This window comes from Anomaloglossus baeobatrachus, chromosome 7 (assembly GCF_048569485.1).
Source record: "Anomaloglossus baeobatrachus isolate aAnoBae1 chromosome 7, aAnoBae1.hap1, whole genome shotgun sequence".
NCBI lineage: Eukaryota > Metazoa > Chordata > Amphibia > Anura > Aromobatidae > Anomaloglossus > Anomaloglossus baeobatrachus.
Window position 1 is genome coordinate 262852318 of NC_134359.1, and position 9874 is coordinate 262862191.

The window sequence follows — 9874 nt, forward strand, 5'->3', positions numbered from 1 at the left end:
GTTGATGTATAGTCAGTGAGACATGTTTCAGAGAATCCGAAAAGGTGAGATGTCCCGGTCACTGGTCTTACCAGAGATGTTGTCCGGTGATCGTCTCTCGCCATCTCATGAATGCTGTAAATCAGTCGGTGTCATGTGTCTCCGTGGTTTGTATCATTGGAGGGGACCCAACAAGCACAACGTCTGCAGAGTGTGTTCTCTTGGTGCTGCGCGTTTTCAGACTTGCACATTATCTGGTGTGAGTTGGTGTTCTTGGGATAGGACCATTATTTTGTGATCCCCCGGACACCATTATATATAGGACAATTCATTGATCACTACGGTCGAGTCAGAAACTATTTTAATATAAAAACTAATTACATGACAATAAGAAGTTCTCATCACAAGGTCCTACTCCTCGTCGTGTTCCCTACACCATGGCCTCCATGTGGAGGAGCTTCAATGCTTCCGAAATCTGAGGGCTGGTGTCCATCTGTCCGTACATGCCCACCAGGAAGGCTCTGTGCAGGAGTACGGCCGCATGTTCTGTGGAGACAAACAGAATGCATAGCTATATACAGTGCTATAGGATACAGAGTAACAAATCCACCCATAACATTGGGTTCAGAAAAACCAAATGTGTATTGTCAAGGGACTATGATTGGTGGGTGTCTTCACCAATATTGAGAATTCAATCCCCATGTTCATCGCTTTCTCTGGGGGACCCGGGTACCTTCTTAGCTCCATTTAAAGGGAACCTATCAACAGTTTTTTGACCTACAAGCTGCGGCCACCAACAGTGGGCTCTTATATACAGCAGTCTAACATGCTGTATATAAGAGCCCAGGCCGCTGTGTAGAACGTTAAAATCACTTTATAATACTCACCTAGAAGGTCGCTCCGGTGCACAACAGTCGGATGGGTGGCGCCGTTCTCTAGGACCAGCGCCTCCTCTTTCAGCCATCTTGGTCTGCTTTATTCTGAAGCCACGGTGCAAGACGCGTCTACGTCATACACTCGCGCTGGCATTGAGGTCCTGCGCAGGTGCACTTTGATCTGTCCTCCTCAGGGCAGATCAAAATATAGTAGTGCGCATGCGCAGGATCGGCGAGCGTGTATGACGTAGGACGGGTCATGCACACAGGCTTCAGAATAAGGAAGATTAAGATTGCCGAAAGGGGAGGCGCCGGTCCCAGAGAACGGCGCCACCCATCCGACTGTTGTGCACCGGAGCGACCTTCTAGGTGAGTATTATTAAGTGTTTTTTATGTTCTACATAGCGGCCTGGGCTCTTATATACAGCATGTTAGAATCATGTATATAACAGCCCAGTGGTGGTGGCTGCAGCTTATAGGCCAAAAAAGTGGTGACAGGTTCCCTTTAAGTGCATGGGGATGGCTGGAGATCCCCGGCAGGAGGTGACGAGGGAAAACTTAGGCGGGGCACCGCGATGCACCAACGCCACCTCTATTCTTTCCTCATAACTCCATTACTGGTACAAAATGGGTAAACTCACCTCGGCACAGCAGTGTGTACTCTGGCAGATTCCTCAGCGCCGTCTGCACTACTTCAAAGTCCCTGCTGCCCAAACAATACATGAAGGTGGGCAGGAAGTCTGTAGCAATACTGAGTGCAGAAAAGAGGAATAAATCATTAGAATTAAGGGGTTTACATTAAATTGTTGCTGATTGGAGGGGGAAGGTGTCTGACCACTAGGAATCCCAATGATCTTGAGAACAAAGTTCAGTCTGAATGTACCTCCTCTCTATGGGGGCATTGGAGGTATTCTGAATGAAGTGCTCGGAGAATGAATAGAGGGGGTGCACATGCTCAGTCAACGTTCTACAGTGGGGGTCTGTCATGCGATGTTGGGGTCTGCACACATCTGCTGGCACAGCATCGTCAGACTCTGATTACACTAGAGTCTGGCAAGCAACCTGAGGCTTCTGGATTGTTCAGCCTGAGCCGGACGTCGGCTGGTTCAGGTTCACTGGTCTTCACCTCTGCAGTGAGTTAATTCCTGCAAACTGGTGAGCAGGATCTAAGAGCTAAGGTTGCTAATTGCCACATGCAGCCGTCTCCTCCCTATTTAAGGCACAGCTTTCTTCCATTGCCGATTATAGCTTCAGCGATCCCGGTCTTGGTGGTTACCTTGTTTATGGTGATCTGTGCTGCACTTCTGAGTGGTATGTGAGTTCCCCTGTTGTGCGTTACTTCCTTCCCTTTTTTGTTGTTCCCCAGTACACATTATCTCTCCTTTCTGTTTGAGTGCTGTGTGTGCGCGAGTTTCTGTTGTCCCTTGTCTGTGTTGTTTTGTGGGGTTTTGGCTTTGTGTGGGAGAAGGGGAGCAAGATCAAGGCCTGGACAGGAGTTAGGGCCACGCTGGGGGCTCATACCTGACTACCATCAAGCCTACCTCCAAGATAAAGGACAGTGCAGTGTCTCAAGTCTGAGGGCCAGCCTAGGGACCTGTCCTGTCATTACATACCCCGTGACAGGGTCCCAAAGTTCAGACCTCTAATGATCTCTATTGTTTTGACTTAGTACAGCCCCTTTAAGGGGCTACGCATTCAGTGCTGAAACCCGTCAGAACACATGTACATCGGCACTGCCATTATAAACCAAATATCTAGGACAAAGCACCACAAACACCTGTGCTCCAACTGTGTGTCCAAGAAAGTGCTGGTCGGTGCCGGGTCAGATCAGGGTAACATTGCAGTAGGGCAGTACTTGCACCAGATTTGTGTTTGCGCCATTTCTGATAGTCATGTGGAATTAGCGCCTTTTCCATCCTTGTTATGCCCATTATAAATCTGATTATTATGCCGACCACATGTGTGATTGCAGCCGAGGACGGCGCGGCAAACATCACAGCTAAAAGGGAAAGAAGAAATGTAAAAGCAAAAGCCGGCTCCGAAAAACAAAAGCTGCGGATCTCACCTGGGATTACACTGAATGGCGCGTAAGGCCAGGGTGAAGGCCTGATTGCGGCACGATTCCTCGGCGGAGCTCATAAGCCTCTGAAAATCACTCTGCGAAAGAAAAACACACAGGGAAGAGGCAGGCGATGTTCAGTAATGAAAGCGCACAGTGTACAGCATTGATTCTCCCCCGTAATAAATTCACAAGATCACAGACGAGCCGACCCCAGTCCTGCTCCCTTGTTACATCGTATCGGTATAGAACAAGATGCAGCACCCCTGCTGTGGAAAGAAGAGGAGCCGAGCCCACCAGGGATACGGGAAGTTTAGGAAGTTACATACTGATCACTTCAGAGGCCAGGACGACCGTGGTCCAGCACAGAAACGCCTGCAATCCTGATGTGCAGACAGTAAATTAAATACACTGACTTGTATCTGCAAATACAGCCAAAGACTGCTATAAAGGGGGTGTCTTGGCTGGTGTGTGGGGTCTTAAAGGGAATCTGTCAGCAGCATGATGTAGGGACACAGACCCTGATTCCAGCGATGTGTCACTTACTTTACTGCGTGCAGCAGTAGTGATACAATTACAGTTTTCTCTGCTGCAGATCTAGCAGAGCTCTGAATGCTGAGCAGTGTATAGCCCCACTCACACCACTGATTGGAAGCTGTGTATAACTCCACCCACCCCACTGATTGGCAGCTGTGTACAGTGTGTATAACCCCTCCCACCCCAATTGGCAGCATTCTGTGTACATGGTGTATAACCCCACCCCCACCACTGATTGCTAGCTTCCTGTGTACACTGTGTATAACTCCACCCCCACCAATTGGCAGCTGTGTACACTGTATATAACCCTACCCTGCGCACCCCACTGATTGGCAGCTTTCTGTGTACACTGTGTATAACTCCACCCCCACCAATTGGCAGCTGTGTACACTGTGTATAACCCTGCCCACCCCACTGATTGGCAGCTGTGTACACTGTATAACCCCGCCCACCCCACTGATTGGCAGCTTTCTGTGTACGCTGTGTATAACCCGGCCCACCCCACTGATAGGCAGCTTTCTCTGTACGCTGTGTATAACCCACCCCAACCACTGATTGGCAGCTTTCTGTATATAACCCCACCCACACACTGATTGGCAGCTGTGTACATGGTGTATAACCTCGCCCACACCATTGATTGGCATCTTTCTGTGTACACTGTATAACCTCACCCACACCACTGATTGGCAGCTTACTGTATATAACCACATCAACACCACTGATTGGCAGCCTTCTGTGTAAACCTAGTCCAGTAGTGATAATCTCCTGCTGATAAAACACTGGATTTTACTGAAACATCAAAACAGCCAAGTAAGCGACACATTCCAGTAATCTGGGTCTCTGTTCCTACATTATTCTGCTCACAGATTAAATAGCAAAATCCTGCTTACAGATTCTCTTTAATGTTATAAGCGGCATTAATTTTCAATGTAGAAGTGAGTGGCATGAGATAACCCCTTAAGGAGAAGTCCTTGTTAGATATCAGCTCTTACAGATGGGGAGGAGGGGGCATTTCAACCTCCATATACTCAAACAGACTCAAAATAGACTCATCTATGGGGGGGTCTTAGCCGTATGATCACTTACCCCTGCTAGTATACAAGGACAGGCAGTGGAGGGATATATTAGCGTCCTTACACGCGGTTTAATGGGGGACCTTTTTCAGGTAGGATTGGTCACATCGCATGCAATGTTGACTTACAATGTGATCTATACTGATTCATATAACACCGGCACAATCCTTTGGATATAGTGAAAAGACGGGACTTGTTGGATAAATAAGCGGAAAGCGCCAGATGGAGGGGTCGGCGATACTCACCGCGAAGAAGGAGAGGATTTCAGGCCGGCGCATGGACATTTCATCTATGTCGCTCAGGACCTGCAGGACGTCTGGAAGAAAAAAAAGAAAAAAGGAAACCAGTGCAAGAAGCAGCGACTTAAACCCATCACAAGACGACGCCGGCGAGAAGCCGGGCCAGCGTGACACAATCAGCGGCCGGGATGGAAACGCCGTCTTTCAATCAAGCAATTCATTCTGCAGAGAGAATGAAGTGTGATGACAGATCGGCATGGATCCTGGGAGAAGCGGCCCGGCTGCCAGCGCTGCACGGCTCACATCGCCTCGGGCAAGGCTTTAAAGAACTGATCAGATTGCGAGCGGACGCGGCCGTGGACGGAGAATTACCAGCGGTGGAGCCGAGGTGTATTAAATAAAAAAAAAAAAAAAAGAAAAAAAATCAAAACTCTACAGATCTTGATCGCTCGTGGGATTTTCTTTAATTATATTTGGACTTCTCTCTAATAAATATAGACTGCTGCGTTCTTCCAAGGGTTCGGAAATATCACAAGCTTTCCTAGCCTGCGGGCGAGGAGACGCAGCCACGTATTACTGGATAGATCTTCAAGCCAATCCGTGTCCAAGTGAAGCATAAAAAAAAAAAAAACCGATTGCTGGAGAGACCAAAGTCTCGGGACTATGAAGTCTTAAAGGCATCTGTTCACCTTAAAGGAAACCGGTCAGGTCCAATATGCAGCCATAATCACGAGCAGTTCCGGGTGTATACACTAGCATAGATAAAGAGATCTTTAGAAAAAGTATTTCTAAAGATCCTTTATGATATGCAAATGAGGCCAAGGACTAGTTGGGAACCTGTCAGGTGCAATATGCAGCCAGAACCACGAGCAGTTCTGGGTGAATATTGCTAATCCCTGCCTACCCGCCCCTGTATCTAGTAGCATACATAAATAGATCTTTATAAAAAGTATTTCTAAAGAGCCTTTATGATATGCTAATGAGTGCAGGGACTAGTCACAAGTTTGCTACTTCCCCTGACTAGTCCGCCCTATTAGCATGTCCACAGGGGAATGCTATGCTAACATGCTATTCAATGCCCATTGCCCAGCGTCAGCGACGCACGTACCTGTCTGTTGTCACCACCTCAGACGCCGGGTTGCGGTTCAGTGTGCATGATCAGACGTCCCGGCACTTTCCGTTATATTCCGATATATTCCGTTATCGGGCTTCAGAGAGGTCTATCGCGCATGACTGGAAGTGACGGGGACTTCTGATCATGGGCACAGACCCTAAACCCGGTGTCTGAGGCAGTGAGGACACCGGTACATGTGACACTGGGACGTCCCTGAGGGTGGACTATTCGGGGAACTAACGTCATTGGGACTAGTCCCCTCGCTCATTAGCATATCATGAAGGATCATTAGAAATCCTCTCTCTAAAGATCTCTTTATCTATGCTACTAGATACAGGGGCGGTTAGGCAGGGATTAGCAATATCACCCAGAACTGCACGTGGCGCTCTGTGCATATTGCACCTGACAGGTTCCCTTTAAATACCGCAGGGCATAATTATATACATGGAGGTGAAAAAGAAAGGCTTCTGTCATACTCTATACATACTATTGTTGCTTTGTTTGCTACCTAACAAAAAGGAAAATAAAAAAAATCTGAGGAACGCAATCAGAAAGTTCTATTCTTCTCTTAAAAAGTGTTGGTATTTCGGTAGGGTGCACCATTAGTCCACTGATCACGAGAATGAAGGGGACACAGCGCTACATCAGAGCCCAATCCCCTTCTCGTTGTTTCATGCAGCCCCATTAGGCCTCTGTTACAGTTCCCTGCACAGCTGAGCAGCCAATGTGCGCGGGAAAAGTTGAAAGGATCCCAGAGCTACACTAGTCTTGTGCCTAATTCATTCCCAATGACCGTGGGGGTCCCGGAAGAAAGAACCCACTGAGTATAACGTGATGGCATGTAGCGATGCACCATGCTAGTGTTAAGGTGGCTTTACACACTGCAACATCGCAAACGACATTGCTGTAACGTCACCGGTTTTGTGACGTAATAGCGACCTCCCCAGCGACATTGCAGTGTGTGAATCACATCAGCGACCTGGCCCCTGCTGTGAAGTTGCTGATCGCTACAAATCGTTCAGGACCATTCTTTGGTCCTTTGTTTCCCGCTGTGCAGCAAAGTCTCAGTGTGTAAAGGGGACTTTACAGCGACTTCGTTAGCGACTTCCCTTTCAAAAAGCTGCTTTACAACGTCCCCAATGACTAGCTAGGTCGTTCTGCAGGTCTGCAACGCTGTTGCGTCGTTGGCCAGGTCTGCCTGTTTGACAGCTCACCAGAGACTCACCAGAGACTTTGTAGCGATCCCGGCCAGGTTGGGATTGCTGGTGGGATCGCTAGAAAGTCTCAGTGTGTAAAGGGGCCTATAGATAGATAGATACATAGAGGGATAGATAGATAGATAGAGGGATAGATAGATAGATAGATAGAGGGATAGATAGATAGATAGAGAGCTAGAGGGATAGATAGATAGATAGATAGATAGAGGGATAGATAGAGGGATAGATAGAGGGATAGATAGAGGGATAGATAGAGGGATAGATAGAGGGATAGATAGAGGGATAGATAGAGGGATAGATAGAGGGATAGATAGAGGGATAGATAGAGGGATAGATAGAGGGATAGATAGAGGGATAGATAGAGGGATAGATAGATAGATAGATAGATAGATAGATAGATAGATAGATAGAGGGATAGATAGATAGATAGAGGGATAGATAGATAGATAGAGGGATAGATAGATAGATAGAGGGATAGATAGATAGATAGAGGGATAGATAGATAGATAGATAGATAGATAGATAGAGGGATAGATAGATAGATAGATAGATAGAGGGATAGATAGAGGGATAGATAGAGGGATAGATAGAGGGATAGATAGAGGGATAGATAGAGGGATAGATAGAGGGATAGATAGAGGGATAGATAGAGGGATAGATAGAGGGATAGATAGAGGGATAGATAGAGGGATAGATAGAGGGATAGATAGAGGGATAGATAGAGGGATAGATAGAGGGATAGATAGAGGGATAGATAGAGGGATAGATAGAGGGATAGATAGATAGATAGATAGAGGGATAGATAGATAGATAGATAGATAGAGGGATAGATAGATAGATAGAGAGATAGAGGGATAGATAGATAGATAGATAGATAGATAGATAGAGGGATAGATAGATAGATAGATAGAGGGATAGATAGAGGGATAGATAGAGGGATAGATAGAGGGATAGATAGAGGGATAGATAGAGGGATAGATAGATAGATAGATAGATAGAGGGATAGATAGAGGGATAGATAGATAGATAGATAGATAGAGGGATAGATAGATAGATAGATAGATAGATAGAGGGATAGATAGATAGATAGATAGAGGGATAGATAGAGGGATAGATAGAGGGATAGATTAGATAGATAGATAGATAGATAGAGGGATAGATAGATAGATAGGATAGATAGATAGATAGATAGATAGAGGGATAGATAGATAGATAGATAGATAGCTAGATAAAGGGATAGATAGATAGAGGGATAGATAGAGGGATAGATAGATAGAGGGATAGATAGATAGATAGATAGAGGGATAGATAGATAGATAGATGGATAGATAGATAGAGGGATAGATAGATAGAGGGATAGATAGATAGAGGGATAGATAGATAGATAGATAGAGGGATAGATAGATAGATAGAGGGATAGATAGATAGATAGATGGATAGATAGATAGAGGGATAGATAGATAGAGGGATAGATAGAGGGATAGATAGAGGGATAGATAGATAGATAGAGGGATAGATAGATAGATAGATAGATAGATAGAGGGATAGATAGAGGGATAGATAGAGGGATAGATAGATAGATAGAGGGATAGATAGATAGATAGAGAGATAGAGGGATAGATAGATAGATAGATAGAGGGATAGATAGATAGATAGATAGATAGAGGGATAGATAGAGGGATAGATAGAGGGATAGATAGAGGGATAGATAGAGGGATAGATAGAGGGATAGATAGAGGGATAGATAGAGGGATAGATAGAGGGATAGATAGAGGGATAGATAGAGAGATAGATAGAGGGATAGATAGAGGGATAGATAGAGGGATAGATAGATAGATAGAGAGATAGATAGAGGGATAGATAGATAGATAGTAGAGGGATAGATAGATAGATAGAGGGATAGATAGATAGATAGAGGGATAGATAGATAGATAGAGGGATAGACAGATAGATAGAGGGATAGATAGAGAGATAGATAGAGGGATAGATAGAGGGATAGATAGATAGATAGAGAGATAGATAGATAGATAGAGGGATAGATAGATAGATAGAGAGATAGATAGATAGATAGATAGATAGATAGATAGATTAGATAGATAGATAGAGGGATAGATAGATAGATAGAGGGATAGATAGATAGATAGAGGAGATAGATAGATAGATAGAGGGATAGATAGATAGATAGAGGGATAGATAGATAGATAGATAGATAGATAGAGGGATAGATAGATAGAGAGATAGATAGAGGGATAGATAGAGGGATAGATAGAGGGATAGATAGAGGGAAGATAGATAGAGGGATAGATAGAGAGATAGAGGGATAGATAGAGGATAGATAGAGGGATAGATAGAGTAGATAGAGAGGGATAGATAGATAGATAGAGAGATAGAGGGATAGATAGATAGATAGAGAGATAGAGGGATAGATTGTGAGATTGTGTGAGAGTGTGATAGTGAGAGAGAGAGTGATAGATAGAGTGATGTGGTGTGATAGAGTGTGGAGTGATAGATTGATAGAGTGAGTAGAGGTGTTTGATAGAAGGATAGATTGTGGGTGTGATAGAGGAGTGAGAGTAGAGGGATAGATAGAGGGATTGATGTGAGGGTTTGAGTAGAGGGAGTGAGAGTGGGATGAGTTAGAGGGAGTTAGATGGAGAGGAGTGAGCTAGGGTGTGTTAGTGGGTGAGGAGCAGGGTGTGTTAGAGGGATAGTGATGAGGGTAGGTAGTAGTGAGATAGAGAGTGGGTGTAGAGTGTGAGATGTGTGAGTGATGTGGTGTGA

General features: G+C 45.3%; 1 protein-coding gene across 1 annotated transcript; it reads right to left on the reverse strand.

Moving 5' to 3' along the window:
* Positions 1-323: 323 nt before the first annotated feature.
* Positions 324-5249, reverse strand: LOC142246169 (integrator complex subunit 1-like). The gene is made up of 4 exons (XM_075319200.1): positions 4769-5249; positions 2920-3011; positions 1496-1605; positions 324-525 (listed from the first exon to the last, which is right to left on the reverse strand). Exons 1-4 carry the CDS (start codon positions 4805-4807, stop codon positions 410-412), a joined length of 357 nt encoding a protein of 118 aa, XP_075175315.1. The 5' UTR covers positions 4808-5249; the 3' UTR covers positions 324-409.
* Between the last annotated feature and the right edge of the window lie 4625 nt (positions 5250-9874).

Coding starts and splice junctions, on each gene's coding strand:
- LOC142246169 (XM_075319200.1), bottom strand. CDS start 4,807: ATGTCCATGCGCCGGCCTGAAATCCTCTCCTTCTTCGCG. Junction 3,012..4,768: donor AAATCCTCTCCTTCTTCGCG/GTGAGTATCGCC, acceptor TTTCTTTCGCAG/AGTGATTTTCAGAGGCTTAT. Junction 1,606..2,919: donor GCCATTCAGTGTAATCCCAG/GTGAGATCCGCA, acceptor TTCTGCACTCAG/TATTGCTACAGACTTCCTGC.